At 28.1% G+C, this 23,481-nt stretch overlaps 1 protein-coding gene across 1 annotated transcript; it reads left to right on the plus strand.

Annotated features, from left to right (window-relative positions):
- The first annotated feature begins 3,334 nt into the window (after window positions 1-3,334).
- LOC149514653 (ras guanine nucleotide exchange factor Q-like protein) lies at window positions 3,335-6,880 on the plus strand. The gene is made up of 3 exons (XM_089744284.1): window positions 3,335-3,806; window positions 5,283-5,521; window positions 6,004-6,880. The coding sequence occupies exons 2-3, from the start codon at window positions 5,285-5,287 to the stop codon at window positions 6,658-6,660; spliced, it is 894 nt and encodes a 297-aa protein (XP_089600410.1). The 5' UTR covers window positions 3,335-3,806; window positions 5,283-5,284; the 3' UTR covers window positions 6,661-6,880.
- The last annotated feature ends 16,601 nt before the right edge of the window (window positions 6,881-23,481 follow it).

Raw genomic sequence — 23,481 nt, forward strand, 5'->3', positions numbered from 1 at the left:
TTTATCACGGTTATCTGAATCTTGGTTTCCTTTTTATTCCTTTCTGATGCCTTCCATTCTCCATATGATAGTTTGGTCAATCAAGAATTGATGATTTAACCCTAAATATAAGTTAAAAGAGTCTAGTTCGTGGCCTTTGTTTTTAAATACAGTAATTGGAGTACAATGGAGTAAAGATTCAGATTTTCCTAATCCTTCCAAACTCTTGTAATAGGCTCCAATGAGCTGTTCCATTTCAATCAAACATTTCCCCCCTACAACAGAACTGTCAACGGTGTCTGTGGCAGTTGAATTGTATTACTACATGTCAAAGATAAGCAGGTTCAAACCTAGCCAAAATTCTGAAAGCATCGTCTCGATAAAAACTCACAAGGGGACAATACTTTCAATGGTAAATTTGGGATTTTTTTTATATCACTTATAATATATAAAAATATTATAAACAAAAAATAAAATTAATATATTATGATATTTTTACAATTGTTCACAAAGAGTTTCATATTTTGAAAAACAGATATAATTATATTATTTCTAATACTATCAATATATCATCTTCCATATATGTAATTAAGTAATCTTTCAATCAAGAAATATTGCTAATACTATCAAATTTAATTTCAACGCATTTATCAATTTTTTTACGAAAAATATTTTTTTTTTGAAAATGTACAAAAAAATATTTTTTAATTATTTTTTATTTTTAATGTTTGGATTTCCAGATTCTACCTTATCACATAGATCCGCCACCTAAGACCTTGGAGGAGCATCAAATAGTCGCTTTTGTGGAACCAGCATGCGGGGCAGCTTCATTCAGCTACCACTTTTACCAGAAATGCCGGTATTGTCAAGTGCCAATCAAGTTAGGTAAGTGGTCCCTTTGAAATAGTTAAAATATGTTGAAACACAAAAACATTGTCAGCTCGTCCCTTTTCAGGCTTATCCAGATTCAATTCATCTCTTTTTTTTTTATTTTTTTACTGTTACGAGTTGGATTTTCGCAAACTATACAAATTAGGTGGTTGTTATATTGTGTACAACGCATACAAATTGTACTATAGGATACACATGATTTCAAAACCTTGCTTTAAGCTCTAGCGCATTGACGATATACTTGCACATGTGTCTCAATAAAGATGCGTGAGTCATGCATATAGCTTTAGCAGCACGAAGCTAAGGTAAGTAAAAGTTTGATAATTTTAAATATTATATGATGATATGATAAAAAAATAATAAAAAAATAAAAATAACATGATTTAAAATTTTAATAAAATTATATATGAATTTAACAAAAATAAAAAACAAACAAATTTTTAAAATTTACACATATTTAATATAAATTTTAATATTTTACACATATTTAATATGAAATAAATAAAAACGAACATACAAATTTTCAGATAAAAGCCATGTTGCCATAGGATTTTTAGTGGAGAAACAAAATAGCTATTGTAGAAGACAAGCCATGGCATGCTTTTGCAATATAGAAAAATGTTGAAGCAATCATGTAATTTAATAACCTGAAAGCATGTGGATGCTTGTGGTTGTGAATTCTCCGGATCAGAATTTTTTTGAGTTTGAAGGTTTTGGGAATTTTTTTAATTAAACGGGGACAGGTAAGTTTTGGACCTTTAGCTTTTGGAAGAAAGTGAAGTATATTGGTAGTTTCCCTTCTCCCTCTCAAATCGCCAAGTGCTTGATTTTCGTTCCATCATCTGTATATCTTTGAAAATTTTATTTAGTAAATCTAATTAATAATAATTTTATATTGTCAGTTTTCAAGCAACTTTTGCTGTCTGTTCTTCCCAGGAGGAATTGAGACATAACAATAAAGTGATGATAAAGCTTTGCTGGGTTTTGAAAGACATGAAAAAAAAAAAAAAATCTTTGTTAGGGACAAACAGGAAAGTTTACGCAAAAAAATAAGTGTCAAAAGGTTTTGTTTTAGTTGATGATTTTGGTGATATTTTTTAGTTTTTATTTAAAGCCTTAGAAGGGGTGATTCCATTCGATACTTTCAAAAGATATATACATTTATGGTTGAATTAAATCCTCTGACAAATATATCTAATTAATGAAAAGTGGTTTTATTTTTAAAAAAAAATATAAATTACTTGTATATTTAGGATCCATTTAGGTTAATCGTAAAATTGATTTTGATGAAATTAAAAATTACAATAAATACGAGATTAATTATTATAAATATTGGATTAAAATCAATTATGAAATATATATTTAAATGTAAAAATTATAACAAAGAAATGAATTATAGTGAAAAGAAAAAATGACAGGATATTAGACTAAAAAGTATATATAATAAAAATTTAAATTATTTAATACTTATAAAATTAATAAATTAATAAATTATTCTATGTTAAACAATAAATTTGAAAATAACTAATTAAAATTTATTTATTAATTTATTATATAATAATTTAATTATTTATTTATTATTTCATAATTTTTAAGTAAAAAATTATAAAAATAAAAAAAATAAAAACTGCTAAGTTGTAGGGATATTTTGGTTTCTACAACTTAGGGGGAAAAAAAAGAGGGACCGTGAAGTCCACTAAAGATGTAATGGTCAGTGGCTGACCGGAATTCATAGCACTGCACCAAAAATCCATTTGGATCACAACTGAACAATTGGCACGGAAACAAATGACAATCGTCCTCCCACAAAGGGTCCGATTGCATCCAACTAGAGCCTTGGAACTTTCGTCCCCTCAAAATAGATACATCCTATGTAATACAGAGGAAATGCAGCGGTCGCCATGGATGGACATGTAAAATAGAAATTGTAAGCTTTTTCATTTTTAAATAAAGATATCACAGTCTAAGTTTGCAGGTATAAAAATTTAAATCTCATATTTACTTGATGTCAACTTTTAAAAATGATTATATGAATTAATTGAGTTAAATTTCGTATATAAATTATAAGCTTTTGACTATGTTAACTTCACTGCTATATTTTCTGCCTAAATAATTTAATGCTGCCAATAGAGCGTACAACTATGTAAATGAAATCTCAGGATATATCTGAATTTTTACTACGATACAATCTCAATCACCAGCAGTGGACTGGGTAGTGGAACCATTGAATTTCCACGAATAAGAAAAACAAAGAGAAAAGGCCAATAAAAATGAACTTAATTGGTTTTGGTTTTGAAATGTTCCAAGGAATAAGAAAGAAACACTAACTTTCCATATCATTAATGCATATCTTGATTTCCTGCGAAGACTTGTCTGGAATATCTTGTTCACGGGTATACACTTGCTCATATTCGGGACTGTCATTTGTTTCTATTATAATAACACTATGGTCCCATTCTTTGATCTTCTTTCACAATACAGTTTGGCAACTCAAATATACAATCCAATAAAATACCATATATATGTTCAATACAATCATATATAAATAATAATTCAGCTTTCTCTCTCTCTCTCTCAGAAATTAATATTAATCTCACAAACACATTGATCTTCCAGCTTTTTTCTTGCCTCCCTCTTTCACAGCCTGTCAAGCTTGAATTATTAACACCATGACTATATTTTTTTAGTCATAGTAGTGCTCCTTGTTGCCTGCTCAATTCGCCATAGTCAGACTGCTTAGATAGCTCCGTCCATTTTTCACCAAAACATAGGTCATGGTTGTTGCCCTTTCAGGTGATTAATTTCTTCTTTTTGGGTATTCTTGGCTTTTGCTTCTTTACAAGATTGACTTATGGAAGAAAAGAGATGCTTGAGTGAGGAATATGTTCAATGAACCTGTTTCTGGAGAACCACAATTCGGCAACTTTTTCTTGCAGGTAAAATCTTTTAGATCATCAAACGTTCTTCCTCCTATCTACCTTTTGATTGAAGGAGAGTTTTGCTGTTAGTGTTCTTGTGTCAATCTTTAGTCGTTAGATATTCTTCCATGGAGGCTGCTAGTGCTAGCTGATGCCAATTATGCTAGATTTTCTTGCAGTTTTTGAGTGTTCTATAAATGTTTTTTCTTTCTATGCATATTGATTATCTCAGATGCTTGAAACTGAAAGAAAAAGGTCTTTTTCTTCATAATAATTTGCTGTTGAAACACTATAGAAGCTTGTGTCGTCATTATTCTTCAACTGCAAATTACTGTATGAACTGAATCTTTCTCCCTCAAACCCTTTTTACTGTTGAATTATAAATAATTTTACGGCTTTTAGGTCTTTATGCTAAGTTTCATTACATATTAACCACATCTCCAGTGAGATTTCATCATGTGTGCAAATAAAAAAAAAAGTGCACTTTTTGTGAACAACTTCTTGAAGATGAAGACTACTGTTAAGGCTACTGATGGCAACATCACCAGAGAGAGAGAGACACCCACAATTCATTTTTGGTCGCTTTATTGCCCACATCCCATTTTCTTTTTCACCCGTCTTCATTTTCAGGGCACTGTTCAGAAACACTGCTTTACTATAAAAGATGAAAAGGGTTAAAATGCAAAACTTATTAATCCAATTATTAAGATTCCCCAATGCAAGTCTGAACAATTTTAATGGTACCCCTTCTTTCATTGCTGAGAAAAAAAAAAAAAAACTGTTTCAAAATTTTCTCATGTGCAGAGATATGGGCTGCATTTGGTACCCAAAAAGGAACCACTAAAGTTTTGGTCCATATATACTTTCGGATATGTATACAACTGTAGATAATTTGAAGAACCAATTCCCACCCCCTTCTAGATGCATGGATTTGTTAATTTCTTCCAATTGGCAAAGTTGGAGATGACTCAGCCAAATGAGGTTGGTTGAGTTGTTGAATTTGTAAGATTGGAATGCTTCGCTTGAAAAGTTTAGACTGGAATTATGCTGCTACGAGATCTGCAGTCTAATCTAATCCTGAAATGATAAAATCTCTCCTCACCCTAAACTTTTCGGTAAAAAAGAAAGGATAGGACTCAAGATTTATTAGAGTTTTACATTAGTCCTTGGTGCTGTGATGCCACTTTGGACTCCTGGACTTGGATTCAACTAGACTCTTTCTCCAATTGCATGCAGTGGCTTTTCATGAATCACACCTACCCCACTTTAAAAGAGTAATCAAGGACATACAAGGAAAAAAAGTTGTAAGAAAAGGAAAATAAAAAAGTTCCTAGGAAAATTATTCTTTTGTATGAATTTTTGCTAATTAATTCTGGTAGCAGCTTTCAGCACTGTATATGTCTAAGCCATAATTTTTTTGTATGATTTGTTGTAATTGGATAATAGGTTTGTCGTTGTCTGTCTTCAATAAGTTTAATGCTTAAACTATTTCAGGCATGGGAACCAAACTTGAGTATGCGATAAATCCATTAGAAAGTTCACAAAACAGAAACGGCCGCAGCTTTACTGTGTATTTCGTGGATGACTATTTCCGAACAAGAACGCTGAAGGAGAATTGTCAAAAGACTGGATTGGACAGGTTTCGCAGCTCCATGGACAGGGTGCTGGATAGGCACAACATGGAATCTATCAGAAAGACAATGCAGATGCATGAAGATATCTTCAAACACCAGGTATGGTAAAACATTACATTATGTTACATTCAAATTCCAATTTTTGCATTGGCATTTTCGGAAAACAGAAAATTTCTCTTTTCTTCAATAAATCTAAGATTTATGTCTCAAGAGGATCACCATTCTGCAAAGGTTATGATTAACAAAGTGTCAGAGAAAATGTGGTCAAATTATACAGTTAGTGTCTGTACCGACAAAATATTTGAATTTTTTTTGTCTCTTTATCATAATTGAGAAAAATCTCGTCTTTAAGCTAATTGAATTTGATAATGTTAGTCCAATTGATAATGGTGTTAATTTACATGACCATTGACTCAGCTAACGGCAGTGAAGTTAAAAATGCATGATTTAAGAACCATCATATTTCAGCTTTCAGCAAACCAATCCCTCAAAATAATGTCATAAACAATCAAGGAAGTTTATCACTCGAACGCGGTTGTGGAAAAATAAGAACCTAACAAGAAAAAAACTGGGAATTGCAGGTACGAGAACTTCACCGGCTGTATAGTGTTCAAAAGATGCAGATGGATGAATTGAAAAAGGAAATCAAGCAAAACAGATTCTGGGCTACTCCTATGACGAGCTCTGATATTAACCAATCCCAATTCATTAACCAGCAATTTTTAACAACACAAACTACTTGTGGGTACAATTTCCAGGGTCAAGGTGATCCGAGCTCAAGGGAGAGGAGTGGCAGTTGCTCTGCTGGTGACACCATGAAAATTTCAAGGGGCTTTGATCTCGAGGGGCCAGTCGGGGAAAACATCTCGGCTGAAGCCAGTGCTGTTGAAGAAGACCAAGCAGGGCCTAGCTCCCTCATGCACTCCAGAATTAACCAGATGACCATCGAAGACTCTGATCGTGGTGTTGAACTGACACTAAGCATTGGAAGCAGCAGCTCAAGCAAGAAGATGCCAAAGAACTCCAAGCCCCATAGTCAAGAATTAGCACGCCCTTACTCTCATCAGTCAATTCATAAAGAAATTATGGAGCTTGATTCATCAGCTTCATTTAAATCAGACAGAGGAGAGAATTTCAGTGACCCCAACACTCCAATGATCAGTTCTAGCGCCACATTGGATCAGGAAAGTAAACGACCTCATTGGCTTTTCCCAGGTTTAAGCATAAACAGGACTTGAACCGTTGTACAATTTTTATTTTTTATTTTTTAACTTAATTTGTATGTGTGTACCCTTGATCAAATTTACTTGGCTCGTGACTTGAGATCCCTAATTTTTAGTTTTTCCAACTTAACCTAATAAGTGGATAATTGAGGCACCCATTTTTTTGGGTGCACATTGTTGTAAATAGGTCAGTCGCCAATAGCATTTTTTGAACATGTCCAATCCATTGGTTTATTATTAGTGCGTTTTTTCTCTGCCATTTCTTGAAAGTTCAGGGTCCAAGGTTCGGGTGGCAGGATTTTTTTTTTTTATTAGAGGTTGTCAGAATTTAATTGCTAATCACTTAATTAAAAGTCTGACATTTTATAAATAAATTTCATCTTTATTTTCTATATTGGCTAATTATTTTTTTATGTATTAATAAAAATTAAAATTATATTTAATTAATATTAAAAAAAAGAAATCAATTAATAACCAATAAACTCATGTAAATTTAGACAAACCCACATAATTAATTAGATCTGTAAGTTTCAAAACCTCATTTTTACCACTTAAATAAGGTTTTAATTTATTGATACATATATATATATATAATAATAATAATAAAAAAAAAATTTACTATCTACTCCTTACATATAAGTTATTATTCAATATGAAGTGAATTTCATAATATTACTCGTTAATTAAAAAATGTCGGTCGTTAACAATAACAACTTTGGGTGTTTTATACTCTGTACTTGTAAAATTCAATAAATCTGTACATGAGCTATATGCTTCCGAATTTCTAAATGAAATCTGATTGTGTTTGAAAAGAACACAACATCATGGGGAACAAAATCTTGGTACAAAATTTGGGTACTTGAGTTTTGTAAGAAAATGCCGGTTTCAAGATCGTAATCACTACTCTAGGTTGTCAAGCATTGGATCTTAATTATCAACAGTTAGGCAATGATCCATATTCATTTAATCTGGCATATTAAAGCATAATAGCATGAATAAATCACCTGCCGTCTTATCGTGCAATGATTAAGGGGAATTCTTAATTAAAAAACAAATAAAAAACTTCAACTAAAATTAGTTAAAAAAATAATTAATTAAAATATTGGTTCATTCGATTACTCTTAAATAATAACGTACAATTAATTTAGAATTCAAATCTTGCACGATTTTTTTATAAAAAAAAGGTAATGAAATAATTCTAATTGAATAATTATAAAATTCAATCAAATAATTTAAGCATTAAGGCCAAAATTTTCACGTAAAAAGGAAAATCTAAACATGGCCGTAAAGGTGTAAATATAATTACAAAATGGAAATATAATAATATCAGCTAGAGTGAGTATAAGACCAATACAAAAAAATTTCAGAGTGAAGAACAGATCAATTTTGCAGGTTAGCGGAAAAATAAATGTGATCAGAGTGATTAGAAAATTTTATCTAGCGGAGAAACAGTTTAATATATGTGAGCAAAATTTTCTATTGGATAATAACACATACAATTCAAAATTCAAATCGAAAGCAAATCTTTGATAGTTGGGATGCAAAACTCAATTTGTTCGTAATTGAATAAGATGTCAGATTAAACAACAAACCTTGACCCTGAAATTTTCATATACAGTGCTGGACCCGATACCAGTGCCGTATTCCTGAATCAACTCGCCAAAATCGGATATGACTGGGAATTGCTACAATTCCAACCATGTCAGCAGGCTGCGGCAACCATTGATTTGCTTGTTATTTAATCAGCAAAACAACTTCCTTAAAAGTCCGCAAATTAACTCAATTGATTTAGTAACTACCATTAAAAATGATATTAAGTAAGTTTAAAACTTGAATCTCAACATTTGTAACATTTTTTTTTATTTTTAAGCTGCGACCTTTCATTTTTTTTTTTTTTTAAATACAACTCGCTGGTAGACTTACTCTGCCGAAACAGTAATTATGCTTACTGCGCTAATCATTGCAAATATTCGACTGGTTTTTTTTTTTTGGCCAATCGACTGATGGTCAATCCTACAAATTATGCATATGATGGTCTAACTAAATTCTAACTCCAAAATAAAGATAAACTTTGTCTGCCTGTAAATGGTCTAACCCTTGGAAAGCCTGCTTTTTATATGATCTAAACATAAGAAAGATGATTATCCTTTGAGAAAAAAACCTAGAAGTACAACAGGAAATTAAGCATCAAATGTTCCAAATATTTTACTAATTCAACTGAAAATATTGCATGAAATTGACATCAATATGATCCAATTGAACAGTTTATCTTATGAAGTATTGTGGACTCCAAAATCAATTTTCTTGTAGTAGCCATTTTGATGCTTCTCAAATTAGGTCTTCCAGCAGATGGTAGCATTCAAAAAGACATCACCCGTTTATCTCTATGTAGTTATAGTCCTCATGTATCTCGAGTACCAACTACATCCATGATCAAATACTGATTTTCATTTAAAAAAAAAAAACAGTTTTGTGATATGTAGAAGCAAGACCAATTAGGAAATGTAATTAAGCAACAGCAAAGTAGTTGAACGTGGAAAACATGAATGTTAGAAATACCATGAGCAGCTGCTATAGCTGACATTCTAGAAGATACACATTTGCATGCCTGCTGGGACTGCAGAATAAACCTGTATGTAGCTGAAAGTAATTATCTAGACAATAGCTGCAGCATATGTGATAATATAACACAAAGGTGTTGAAATTTATCAGATTAAGTAACTTTTAATATTAATGTCATACGAAAACAAACCACTTCACACTTCATGGATCAACATACTTGATGAACTTTGTCTCATATGTAAACATACTTTAGTGACAAAGATGAATAAATCTAGCAAGGAAAGGACCCACTTTTGGGAACAGATCTTGGTTCAAGTATTTCTTTGTCTTTTCATATGAAATTGGTTGCTCTCCTTCCATAAGCCAGATAAACCAGCTTTTGAAATAAAGAAATGAAATAAAGGAATTAATTTTTAAAGATTAAAAATAGGACTATTTTCACCAAAATATAAAGATAACATGTAATCAATTGGTATCATCTTTGACGGGCGCTACGATGGTGCTAATCTTTTCTCATATGTAATCGACTCCTGAACCCAAATTTTATTTTTGCAGATTGCAAATTGTTCTTTTATAAAACTTTAAACCCATTTTCAATATTTTACTAAAAGGATAAAATTTTTTAGTGATCAATCATATCCTAAAAAAAATTAATGGCAATTCATTATTTTGATTTTTATTAAAAATACTTTTTAATCTCCGTTTGTTTTTCATTCCCCAAGTTCAACAGTTGAGTTTCTCATGCTTGCACATCTTAACACCTTTTTACTATAGTTAGCTAAAGTTACTATGATGGCCTTATAACCTTAATTACAAAAACACCCACCTTCTATTATTTGTTAAAATTACAATAATATCCCTCCACCATAATTATGACTATACCTTTCATATTATAATTTGTCAAAATTATTATAATACACCCTAACCATAATTGCTAAACGCTCTCATACCATTATTACAAAAATACCTCTCATATTATAATTGGTTAAAATTACTATACTACTCTCAACCTTGACTACAAAAATGTGTTTTTGATTACTTCATATAATATCCCTCATACCATAATTATAAAAATACTCTTCATATTGTAATTGGCCAAAATTATTATAACACTTTTTAAGCTTAATTATGAAAATACTTTTTTGATTGCCTCATAATTACTTATTAAAATTTAAGATCATACAATAATGTGAAATTAATCCACTACGAAATGATCATCATACCCTTTTAATTACTTGATAATTAAATTACATGCATTCAAATTGACTGTAATGTCCATCTTTCTATGATTAACTCAAATTACTATAATGTCGCTATTAACATAATTACGAAAATACCTTTTTTTTACCATAATTGGCCAAAGTTACTATAATACTCATACAACTTGATGATTGTAAAAATTATGGTTTTTCATATGTCATTTTTTCTTGAAATTTTGAAAATTTTTGTAAATTCATATCATTTTCTACTTTAATGTGTTTGAATTTTTGTTTGTCAAGTTTGCATGAAGAATTTGGATAATTAGACTGAAAATGCTTGAAAACTAAATCATGCAAAGGTAATAAGAAATGTGGTTGTGCATGAAAGGCATGTGACATATGCAAAAGTTATAAGCTATCATTCGATCAAAGTTTAAAGAATTTTACATGATCAGTCGGCCATCCATGCTTTTGTGTGCAAAAGGAAAGCCAAAGTCCATGTAAAGGTGGCAATACCCAACCTATATTCAAGCCAAACTAAGAAGCCCAAAACATCCAGTAAGCATGTTTGGCCAAAGCAAAAGAAAATGTGTATGAGGAGTTTCCAATCAAAAGAGTTTGAAGCTAAGTGAAAGAGATGAAGTAAAGATCATGAAGACAAATTCAAACTAGCAGAATCATACCCACATCTTTATTCAAATTTCAAATGTGGTTGACATATCATGACACTTAAGCAAAGACGGGACAAATGGACCAATCCCAGCCAACCAAGCTTTTACCTTAACAAGCTCCCTATCTAATCAACAATCCCACTCTAGCTAAACAAGATCATTTTTGAATTTAAATGAGTTTTGCCTACAGTGAAAATATCTAAGTTCATCCCTCAACCCCAACCTTGTACTATAAATAGACCTTTCTAGCTCACTTGTAGAGTATTCCATTTTCTACTTTCTTTCTTTCTTTCTTTCTAGTTTCAGTTTTAAGCTACATTTCTTGAATTTTTTTCATTTAGCTAGGTGACAGACTAGCCAAATCTCTTTTGTTTTCAAGTTTTCTTATTTTTAATGCAAGTTATTTTCAAGTTTTTTTCAAAGCTTTCTTTCTGTTACTCTTCATGCAATCTAACATTTAAGTTCATTTCCAAGTTCTTATAAAGTTTTCAATTTATTTGTTTTTCCATTTCATCTACATTGTTTGCAATTTGCTCTTGTTATTTCTTTTATGTTCAGCACCATAATTGTTAGCAAGTTCTCATCTTATGTAGCTTTGTAATTAGCCCTCATAGTTTCATCACTTTTTATTTTATGTTTATTGAAGTTGATTAATCTTGTTCTTCCCTTGGTGATTCATTGGCTTCACTCTTGCCATCTGTTTTCCTATTTGGCTTATACTCATTTTTTAGCTAGTTTTTAGATTTTTTTCAACCACTCTCCACTCAACTTTTGATTTGTCTAAATATAAGGTTAAAAGACTGTTTAGTACTTAGTTTTTAACACCCATTACATAATTCTCAAGGGAATGATACTCACTCATTATTATTATTACTAAGTTTTTAGCACCACTAAATAATTCTAAAAGGAATGATACTCACTCACTACTATTATTACTTAAAGCGATATCTACACTTGCAGGCTTAAAAAATAGCTATCATGACCATAATTATGAAAATACCCTCATACTATCATTTACCATAATTACTATAATACCCCTCTTAGCATAATTAAGAAAGTACCCCTCAAATTATAATTTGCCAAAATAACAATAATGCTCTCTAACCATAATCTTCTTATCATAATTATGAAAATATCCTTCATATGTCTAACTATAATTACAAAAAAAAAAAAAAAGATACCCTTTTGATTGCTTCATATAATGCCATGCTATCATAATTACGAAAATACCTATCATATTATAATTGACAAAAACTACTACAATACCTTTTAAGCATAATTACAAAAATACATTTTTGATTGCTTTCTAATTACATATTAAATTTTAAGATCCATACAATAATATGAAAATAATCACTTAGAAATAATCATAATGCTCTTTTAATTAATTGTCAATTGAATTACATGCATCCAAATTGACTATAATACTCTTTTTTTTGTGACTAACTAAAATTGCTATAATGCATTGCTCAACATATTTGCTAAAATACTCCTCTTACCATAATTGTTTAGAGTTAATATAATGCTTTTATAATCAAAATTACAAAAATACCCTCATACTATTATTTCCCAAAATACTACAATACCTTTCCCACCATAATTACAAAAATATTTCTAATATTATAATTTATCAAAATTATTATAGTACCCATAAACCATAATTACAGAAATATCCTCTAACCATAATTACAAAATACCCTTCATATTGTAATTAACTAAAATTACTATAATACCATCTAATCATAATTACAAAAAAGGCTCTTTTGATTACTTCATATAGTGTCTCTCCTATCATAATTATGAAAATACCCCTTATATTATAATTAGTTGAAATTAATATACCTTTAAGCATAATTATGAAAACACTTTTTTAATTGCTTCATAATTATGTATCAAATTTTAATATCCATATAATAATATAAAATTAATCCCCTTAGAAATAATCATAATGCCTTTTTAACTACTTGACAATTGAATTACATGGATCCAAATTGACTGTATGCTCCCTTTCTATGATTAACTAAAATTATTATAATGTCTCTTTCAACATATTTACTAAAATACCCTTCTTAACATAATTGGTCTAAGTTAATATAACGCCTTATAAACATAATTATGAAAATACTCTCATACCATCATTTGCCCAAATTACTATAATGTCCTTCCTACCATAATTTTGAAAATACCCCTCAAATTATAAATTGCCAAAATTGCTATAATACTTTTTACTATAATTACGAAAATGCCCATTTTATTGCTTCACAATTACGTGTTCAATTTTAACATCCATACAATTATATGAAAGTCATCCCCTTAGAAATGATCATAATACCCTTCTACTTGCTTGACAATTAGATGATATGCATCAAAATCAACTATAACGCCCTTTTTTCTATAATTAATTAAAATTACTATAGCACTCTTCTTAACATAATTACTAAAATACCTCTTTTATCATAATTAGTCAAAATTAACATATATTGTATTAATAAACTAATTATTTGACATCATAATTTAAGAAATTAATATTTTTAACTTAATAGAAGTGTTCGTATGACATCCTCTATAAGCTTTTTTTTTTTTTTTTTTATCTTTTATCTTTTCACTTATTTTATTTTTTAAAATTGGATAACTTCTGTGAAAAAAATAAGTCCAATCAAAATAACTATATCTCATCCTTATTTTTTTGTTACCTTTCAATTTTTTTTTTTTTATGTTTTTAGATTATGTGAATTTTGAAATATAAACCAATTAAGTAGATATTATAAAATAAAATAAAATAATTGACCCTCAATGATGCGCGGGTATTTTGCTAGTCTTATATATAAATCTTACAAATGTTGATAATGCTTCAGCCATTCCTTTATTATGCCACATGTGTCATCATTTTTCACCTCTTCAACATTTTTTAAAAATTTTTTTCCAAACATAAAAGATGAGGACATGAAGGCCCTTTTTCACAAAATTACAAAACAAGTTGTTAAAGTTGAATTATTTATTAATCGATGCCACGTCAAAAATAATTAATAATACGCCAATTTTTAAATTTAGTAAAAAATATAATTATTTTTTACCCAAAGTTTAACTCATCCATCCATATCCATATTTAAAATTTTATTCATTTTAATTAAGTTTTGACCTCTCTTCAAGACATCCACGTGTCTATTTGATTTTTTATTTCTTTTTATACATAAAATATAAGGGGTGACGAGAGATTCTTTTAGAAAAATAATAAATAAAGCGTTAAAAAATTACTTATTAATTAATTTATGTTATAACTAAAAAATAATTAATAAATTATTAATCTTTTAAATATATAAAATACAATTTTTATTAATTGATATTATAACAAAAATAATTAATAAAAATTCAACATTTTAAGTTAATACAAAAATAATTACTTTATATTTAACAAAAAAACATAAAATTACCTTATAATTATAATATATGCATGTCAATTATCCTAAAAAATAAAGTAAATATGTATATTTAAAAATTATATTTGATTGTTTATTTATTTTAATATTTTTCACTTATGTTTATTTATAAATATAAAATTTTGAGATTTTATAAATTTGTAATTGTCGACAAATTGTACATTTTTTTAATCATTTTTTTATTACAATGCAAAAGATAATAAATATTTTATAATTAAAATTAAGACTATAAATTTTGCAATGTTTGACCCAACTTTAACCTTCCTTTAGCCTATCCATGTGTCAATGTTTTTGCAACTCTTCAACCATTTTTATCCTTTTTTTTTTTTATTTCCTTTTTATTTCTTTTTCTTTCTAAACGCCTATGGCTAACGGTGGAAGATTTTTTTTTGAAGAAAATTATAAAGTGGGGTGTTGTAAGAAGATTATTTATTAAATTGATATAATGAAAAAGAATAATTAATGAAAAATATAAAAATTTTAAGTTAATAAAAAATATAATTTTTTTTTTACTTTAATGTTAAATTTAATAAAAATTACAATATATGCCAACAAAATTTATTATATTTATATTTAATAAAAAATATATAAAGCAACCTTATAACATGCGGATGTTAATTATTTTTGTTGTCATATTAATTAATAAATATTTTTTATGAACCTCTTATTTTTGTAATTTCTTATACCTCTCTTCTGTCTCTTTCTTTTATTTTTTATTGCTTTTTTTTTCTTTTTCTAGGTCAAATTGGCATTCGCATATACGAGGTAAAATGGTAATGGATGAGATGTGATATGATGAGAAAGTAGTTAAGGTTGTTGTAAAATAAAAAATATATAATTTTTTGCTATTTTTTATTTTTTTAATATTTTTTGTTGCCTATTTTCTCTCCTTTACTTTTGTTACTTTCATTTCATTTTCATTTTCTTTTTTTACTTTCATTTTCTTTTACCCGCTTTTTCATTTTTTTTTAAAGAATTCTCTAGTTTTTTTTTTCTTTAATTTTTTCTTTAGACAAACATAAAGCCCATTATTTTGTCTTTTTCTTTTGAAAGATATGACCGAAAGGGGTAAGTAAGAATAGGAAATGAGAGAAGGAGAAAATAAAATAATAGATAGAAAAGAATGAAGGAAGACGGACCAACTTTTTTCTTTTTTTAATTTTTTTTTAATTTTTTAATTCTATAAATTTTACATTAAAAGGAGCTGATGAATATAGGTGACAAAAGAATTCGTATCTGATAAGTTGCAATCTTACCCTATCGATAAAAGGATAATTTTTTATCTTTTATTTTTTAATTAAGTATATTTTATAAGAAAATAATATCAATTGAGGTACTCACGTAGCACCTCTATTTGTTCATTTCTTTTAGTTTTTTTTTTTTTGTGTCTTTAATTAGATAAATTTTATAAAATGAGTTGGTTTATGAGAATAGTAAAACAATTAGTATTTGATGGGTTTTGATTCATCTTGATCTGATATGAGCATTTTTGTAAAAGCTTGATATCCTGTTAAGTTAGGTCTATTTTTTTAATTAAGAAAACGGAGAGGATTTGGGGTATTTTGCCTAAATTATTTTGTAATATATATAAAAATGTATATTTTATTAAATTTTAAATTTTTTAAATTTTATAATTTTTTTAAAGAAATGATAGAATTGGTGACTTTTAGGTAGTTAAATTTCGATCAAATTTTTCTTTTTTGTTTAATTTATTCCTTCAGCTATTTTTTAATTTTTTAAAAATTTCTTTTCAACACATTTATTATTTTTAAAATTTTTTCAAAATTCTTTAATGAGATGATAAAGCTGGTAGTTTGGTGGATAGGTAAATTTCGTGGATTTAGATTTGATTTGTTATAAGAGGTGTGGAAATGAAATACGCACATTATATATAAATTATTTGACAAATTTTAAAAAATTATAAATGAAATTATATCCACAGATTTATTAAATTTATCATGAATATTATTTATTGCAAATAAAAAATTAGTCCGTAGCAACATGCGAGTTTCATTTTACTCTAAGATAAACTTTGCAGATAAAAAGTTATTGTTGATCCCGCATGTTCACTTTTTTTTTTTCTATATATATATATATATATATATATATTGCCTTTGTGTTGTGTCACCTTTTTATTTTTAAATATTTTTTAATTTTTAAAGAAATTTTTTTTAAAATAGTGGAGTCCATTGCCTTTTTTTGGAACCACTTTCTAATTTTTCTTGATTTGTGTTTTTTTAACTTTTACTTTTTTAATATTTTTTATATATTTTATAAATTTTTAAATATTTTACTATAAAAACAATCTTTTGTGAGATCCACAATTTTTTATTTTTATGTGAGACCTTTTATTTTAGATTTTATTTTTTAAATTTCAATCGAACCACTGATCTTTATGGACACTTTTATCGTTCTTTATTTTTTAATGATTCATAATTTTTTTAAACGAGAGATCCACTTTTCTATTATATTTCATTACAACCCACTTTTACCTTTGACTTTTTGTTTTTTAATTTTTTTTTGTTTGGTGTACAGTTTTTTTTTTTTTACTTTTTACTTTTTTTTAAAAATTTTGATAAATATTTTTTTGTTTGAATCTACTTGATACCAATTTTAAAAATATAAATAATCCTTTATATATATATATATATATATTTGTTAGATCCACTTGATACAAATGGTATAATACATGCTTTTGGGTTTTTTTAGATTTAAACTTTTTCTCATTTTTTATTTTTTTATATTTTTAATAATTAATTTTAGATTTCATTTTTTTTGGTAACTCACTTGATAACAAAGATATGTCACATGTTAAGTAATTTGATTCTTTTTCTCGCTGTCGCTTTTTAATCTTTTTTCTATTTATAGTTTTTCCTTCTTATTTAATAAATATTTTTAAATATTTTGAATTTCCTTTTAGTTAGGCCAATTTGATATTATTATTGTTAAAAACATTTTTTTATTTTAATTTTTTTATAAGTTTTGATTTGCCTTGATCCAATAAGTTTATTTTTTAAATTTTTGATTGGATCATTTTTTTTTCAAAAATTAAGGTCAAGTCAAATGTGTTTTGAAAGTGTTCTTCTGTCTAGATATATAAAAATATGTTTTATTATTTATTTAATTATATATTTATATATATTATAAATATATTATATTAATTAAATAATTATTTGATATTTTAATTTAACACCTAATTTTGTCTGAATTTAAATACTTTCATTGGATACATCTTGTTGGGCCTATTTGTGCTTTGTTGTTTTAAATTATTATTTTATGAGTTAAAGTCTAACCCAATTCAATTTGGGTAGATTTAATATTGGATCAAGTTCGAGATCAAATTTAAAGGTCTAAAATTTGAAAATATGATTTTAAGGCTGAACAAAAGCCTAAAGTGTACTTATAAAGTCCAAAACTCTCATAATGGCCCATAATACATTTTAAAGTCCAAAATTTTAAGCCCATTTTTTAAAAAATTTAATTATTTTAATTAAACAATAAAAAAAGGCCAGAGGACAGATGCATTGCCTACAACCAGCAAAAAGTTGAATTTTATCACCATTGCCCTTCAATCACCACCTTGAAGGCCATTACTCTGAAACCTACCACCACTACCCTGCAACTCTATTGAGCTATTTAGATTGGACTTTTGTGACCCCAAATTCACATATAACAAATCAAGAACATCATTTGACAAAAAAAAAAAATCCACAAAGAAAAAGAGTTCACAACAAACACAATGAGAGGTTAGGTAAGAAGGAAAACCAACACACACCATCTATAACATCATTAAGACCACCCCTAGTCACCACCCATTTGACCCATCCTTTTTTCTACTAGTGCTTCAATCAAAGCCACCTATACAGCCTCCCATAAAAACCTCAATGCACTAAGTCCTAGCATCCCTTAATCCCTTTCCATGGCCATTGGCAAAAATACCATCACATAGAAATATTTTACAAGAAAAAAAAGCCCACAACTGAAACCGAAACTAAACACTAAACTAGCCAAAACTCTTTTACCACTTTCTTGCCAACTGCCTTTCTAAACCATCGAATACCCATCTAACAGCCCCTATCCTAGCTAGTAACCTTTATCAGACCCTTCAAGAATCAAAAGCTCTCCTGCCATACTCAAAACCTATCAAAAGGCTCACAACAAAAATCCATAGTCTTTACCTAGTGAAGAGCGCAATCAAACATAAAAAAAAAGTTTCTATAATTGTTGGCTAATGGAAAAAAAAGGCAGAGAAACAGAAGAAAAAAGGGAAAGGAGTAGGGTAAAGAACAACAGTGATTGAAGCCATAGAACCAACTGTGATTCACAATGGTCGACGATGGTGATGGGTTTTTAGATGATCAGAACCAATGAAACAAAGATCGAAGAGGGAAGAACAACATATTAAAAGATTAAAAAGGTCAAACGATATAGGATAGGCGTACAGTAGTTTGAAATTTTGGGTTTCAAGTTCAGATCTTGGACTTTAAAAGGCTATTTAGGAAAATTCAAGCTTGAATCCGTGATGATGAGGCAAAAAAGAGCTCATGGCTGAAGGTTGGAACTCAAATGACATCGGTCAGCGATAGTGATCGTAGACGAGTAATGGTCTGATCGACGATCGATGCCGAAATCTAAGGCATGGGGAAAGCTTTTGGTTTTTTTTAAAAAGATAAGAAGTTTTTTTTTTTTTTTTTGAAGATGGAGTAGGAGAAATGAATAAAAAAATGTTGGCCTTTTATAGTAATGTAAACAAAATGCCATCAACCCGAACTGACAAATCTACTCAATTGGCTAACCCATCTAGCACAATCTGGTCTAGTACAAGCCCTTAACCCAGAAGCCCAATAGAGTTGGTCCATTCCTGGCATAGTTTATATTGGGTCCTAGCCCAAAAGCATCTAGCTTAGTTTATATTGGGTTTTGGTCCAAAAGGATTATTTAGGGTATATTTCTTTTCCCTTTTGTTCATTTATTTTCATAAGCTTTAATCATATTTTATGCTTGTTATGAACAATGATATACTTCTCAACTTATGAAAAATGATAATAATTGTAGTAAAATAAAAAGCATATAGATATATTCTTAAAAATTAATTTATTTATGGGCGATTGATAAAATAAAAATGCAATTTAAGTAAAAAGTGAAAGATAATAAATTTGTGATTTAAAAATGATTTTCTCAAATAAGAGATTTTTGGAAATTAAAAAAATTAAAATGATATCTTTAAGTGAAAAATAATTTTGGAAATCTTGCCTAAATATTGGAAGGAATCTAAATCAAATTTTCAAAGATCAATTTTCTCAAAATTCCACCTCGGTGTTAGGAAATTAAAGAATGCTTTCCTTTAAAAATAATAATAATAATAATAATAAATAATAAATAGAATTTCTTTCATTAATAATAATAACAAGAATAAGTACATATAAGACAAGATCATGTTGGTTAATTGATCATATTTGTATCATTTATTTATCTTGCATTGCATCATGTCATGGAATAAAATATGAGTAGATATTTAAATGATTTTAAAATTAGTTTATATATATATATATATATATATAACGAAAATGACTTATATGCCTACGTAAAAATAATCGTCGAGTCATTGCCTAGATATTAAAGGGCTTTTCAATAATTAGTTTTTGCAAAGGAATATTACATCGATTTTTAAGAAATGTGGTGAGATTTCTTAGTAGAAAAATATTCTTTGAAATTCTACCCAGATATTGAAGAATTAAAAATTGTTTCTATACTAAATATTCCCATCCTCTTCTTTAATAAAAGTTTTTTTTTTATATAAAAAAGAATTAAAAATAAATTTTAAATATTTGTTAGATGAATTTAATTGATTGCTTGCGTTTAAATTACATATGTATCACACATTTGCTCTATATGATATTTGCCTGCATTTTTATTTCATTTCAAAATCAACAAATGGTGAGCTTTTTTGAAAAAAGGTTATTTAAAATAAAAAAACACTAATATTCTTATGTAAAAATAATTATTGGGACTTTGCTTAGTATCGTAACAATTTTGTGTCTACCCAACGAATTTGAAAACAAAATAAAAAAATAACGGAGTCAGAGTTGCCACCAATCTTTTATGGTTAGGTGTGATTGGTTACCTATTAAAACATATATTTTTAATGGAATCTTAAAATTAATTAAAATTTATTAAAAGAATAATTTTAGAGTCTACGCAACAGTTTGGGTTTGAGAATCGGTTACATGTGGGAATGATTAACACCCTTACAACGCCCCGTTTAAAACGGTACTAATTAACTATATATTATCCATTGATTTTAATAAAAATAATATTATTTTCGATGTTTGAAAAATAATTTTCTTGATTTTTTATTTATTGGAAATTGATTTTTATATGTTATTCGAGAAAAATAAATTAGAACTTTTTTATTGAAATAATTCTTAAAATATTTCAGTATATTGGTAACATTAAAAGAACCTTTTCTCACCTAAAGATTTCTTAGGCATTGCTTCTCAAAATACCTTAGAATATCATCCTTGGAGATTCAAATTTATTTTTTTGTAAAAATCATGTAGTGTATGCAATGTAAAAAAATTGCTAATATGTTAATGCACACATTTTATTATTGATTTTTATTATTGATTTTATTTAAAACTTTGAAGAAAAAAGGAATTTTTATTATATTGAAGATTTTTTATGAATATTCTAAAACACTGATAATATTTTTAAAAAATTTTATCACTTAGGGATTTTTTAAAGTATCTCTACTCGGAATACTTTTAGAATCCCGTCATTGGATAAAATTTTATTTTTCTTATTATTTTTATCACTTTATTACTTTATTAATTAATTATTATTATTTTATAATAAAAAAATTTTATTGTATTGAAAATTTTTTATAAATACTCCAATACACTGGTAGTATTTTAAAAAAAATCTTCTCACCTAAAGATTTTGTAGGTATCACTACTCAGAGTACCTTTAAATCTCATCGTCGGATAAAAATTTTCTTATCTTACGTTTTTATTTAATTTATTATTAAAAGGTTTATTTTTATTATTATTTTTTAGTTTATTTTAAAATTATCAAAATTATAAGAATTTTAATAAAATAAAATTTATTCTAACAAATTTAAATATTTTAATATGCATAAACATTATAAAAATATATATAAATAAAAAAAATTTAAAAAACAAATTTTTAACCTGAACCGGACCAGTTAACGATTTGGTCAAAGTAGGTCCGATCGATTTTACGACTTGGACTGGTTTGGTTGATTCGACAATTCAACACCGATCTCATTCGATTTAGGTTGGTTCAGTTGGATCGATTTGAGGCAGATGTGGGTCGCGAGTCGGGTGCGCGGATCCTGAGTTGGGTCAGGGCTAATGGACGGATCCTCTTGGGCTCAAAACGACGTCATTTTAGGCCTTTAATGAAACAACATCGTTTTGGCTTTCAGCTTTCTATAAAAGCCAAAAAAAATTTTCTCTTATTTTTTCTTCTCACTCTTTCTTTTTACACATTTCCCTTTCAGAGAGCTACTCTCTCTAGATCGATTGACTGATCACCCATCATCGTGTCGACCGTTAATCGTCAGCGTCATCGGTTCAATGATATTTTTGAAAATTTAAAAGGCTCATATGAGCAGAAGCTCAATAACTTTTGAAAATTTAAAGAGGCTACTCTAAGCAGAAGCTTAATAACTTTAAAACTCATCATCATAGAAAAGCTCATCTAAGCAGAGGTTCAATAACTTAAAAATCTCATCTGAAAAAGTTTCTCTAAGCAGAGGCTCAATAACTTTAAAACTCATCATCCTGGAAAAGCTCCTCTAAGCAAAGGTTCAACGACTTTAAAAATCTTATCTGAAAAAACTCCTCTAAGCAGAGGCTCAATAACTTTTAAAATTCATCTTGGAAAAGCTCCTCTCAGTAGAGGCTTAACAACTTTAAAATCTCATCCTGGAAAAACTCCTCTCAGCAAAAGCTTAACAACTTTAAAAACTCATCTTGGAAAAGCTCTTCTCAGCATAGGCTCAACAACTTTAAAAATTCATCTTAGAAAAGCTCTTCTCAGCATAGGCTCAACAACTTTAAAAATTCATTTTGAAAAAGCTCATCTCAGCAGAGGCTTAACAACTTTAAAGATTCATCTTTTCTCGAAACTGATTTTTCATCTTTAAATAAGCAAATTTCTCTCTTTTGACATTTCTTGTTTGATTATTATCTTTACTCGAAGATCAAAATCTTATTTTTCATTAGGAAATGGAAAGTTCTGTCCTTATTATAATTGCTCATAGATGCATGTACTGATTGCTCTAAATGCAATGCATGTAATGCAATCAAAATTATTCATTGCAGTAAAAAGGTTCTCGAACAATTGCCATATGATCAATTTGTTTTTAACATCTGACCATTGTATTCTTCCCTAACAATACTATTCTTTTTCAAAAGTTTACAACATTAATGTCTTGTCATGCCTTTCTCATCTTTTTTCATCTGTCTTTGTCAACTTTTAAAAAGTAATGTTGAGACCTTTCATGTTTGTTTTCCTTTTCATCATTTTAAGTTCAAGACAAAAAATATGCAATCACACATTTCTCCTATTTGTATGGTGAACAAAAATATCAAATGAGAATAAAAGAATGGATAGACATTATTTCCAAAGGAAAGATAGCATATTTCATTAGACTGATAATAAGTCCATGGCAAAGTGTTTATTCGAAATAAAGATGCCCAAATAATTATCATAAGATAATCATGAACAAAATATTCATAGATTCTTTTTCTAAAACTAAATCAAATGACTTCTTTGATTCTTCAGAGTTTGTCAAACTACACTTACCCCTATGTTATAGGATCTTCTCTTGATGATATTTCTCTTTCGTATCCAAGTCACTTTTTTAAGTTTTCAGCTTAGATAAGTCATCATTTTCTTTTTTTCTTTTTTTTAAGCAAAATATTTCTTTACAGCATCTGA

The sequence above is a fragment of the Durio zibethinus genome, chromosome 15, assembly GCF_047325235.1.
Source record: "Durio zibethinus cultivar Kanyao isolate XHJ-2024 chromosome 15, ASM4732523v1, whole genome shotgun sequence".
Lineage (NCBI taxonomy): Eukaryota > Viridiplantae > Streptophyta > Magnoliopsida > Malvales > Malvaceae > Durio > Durio zibethinus.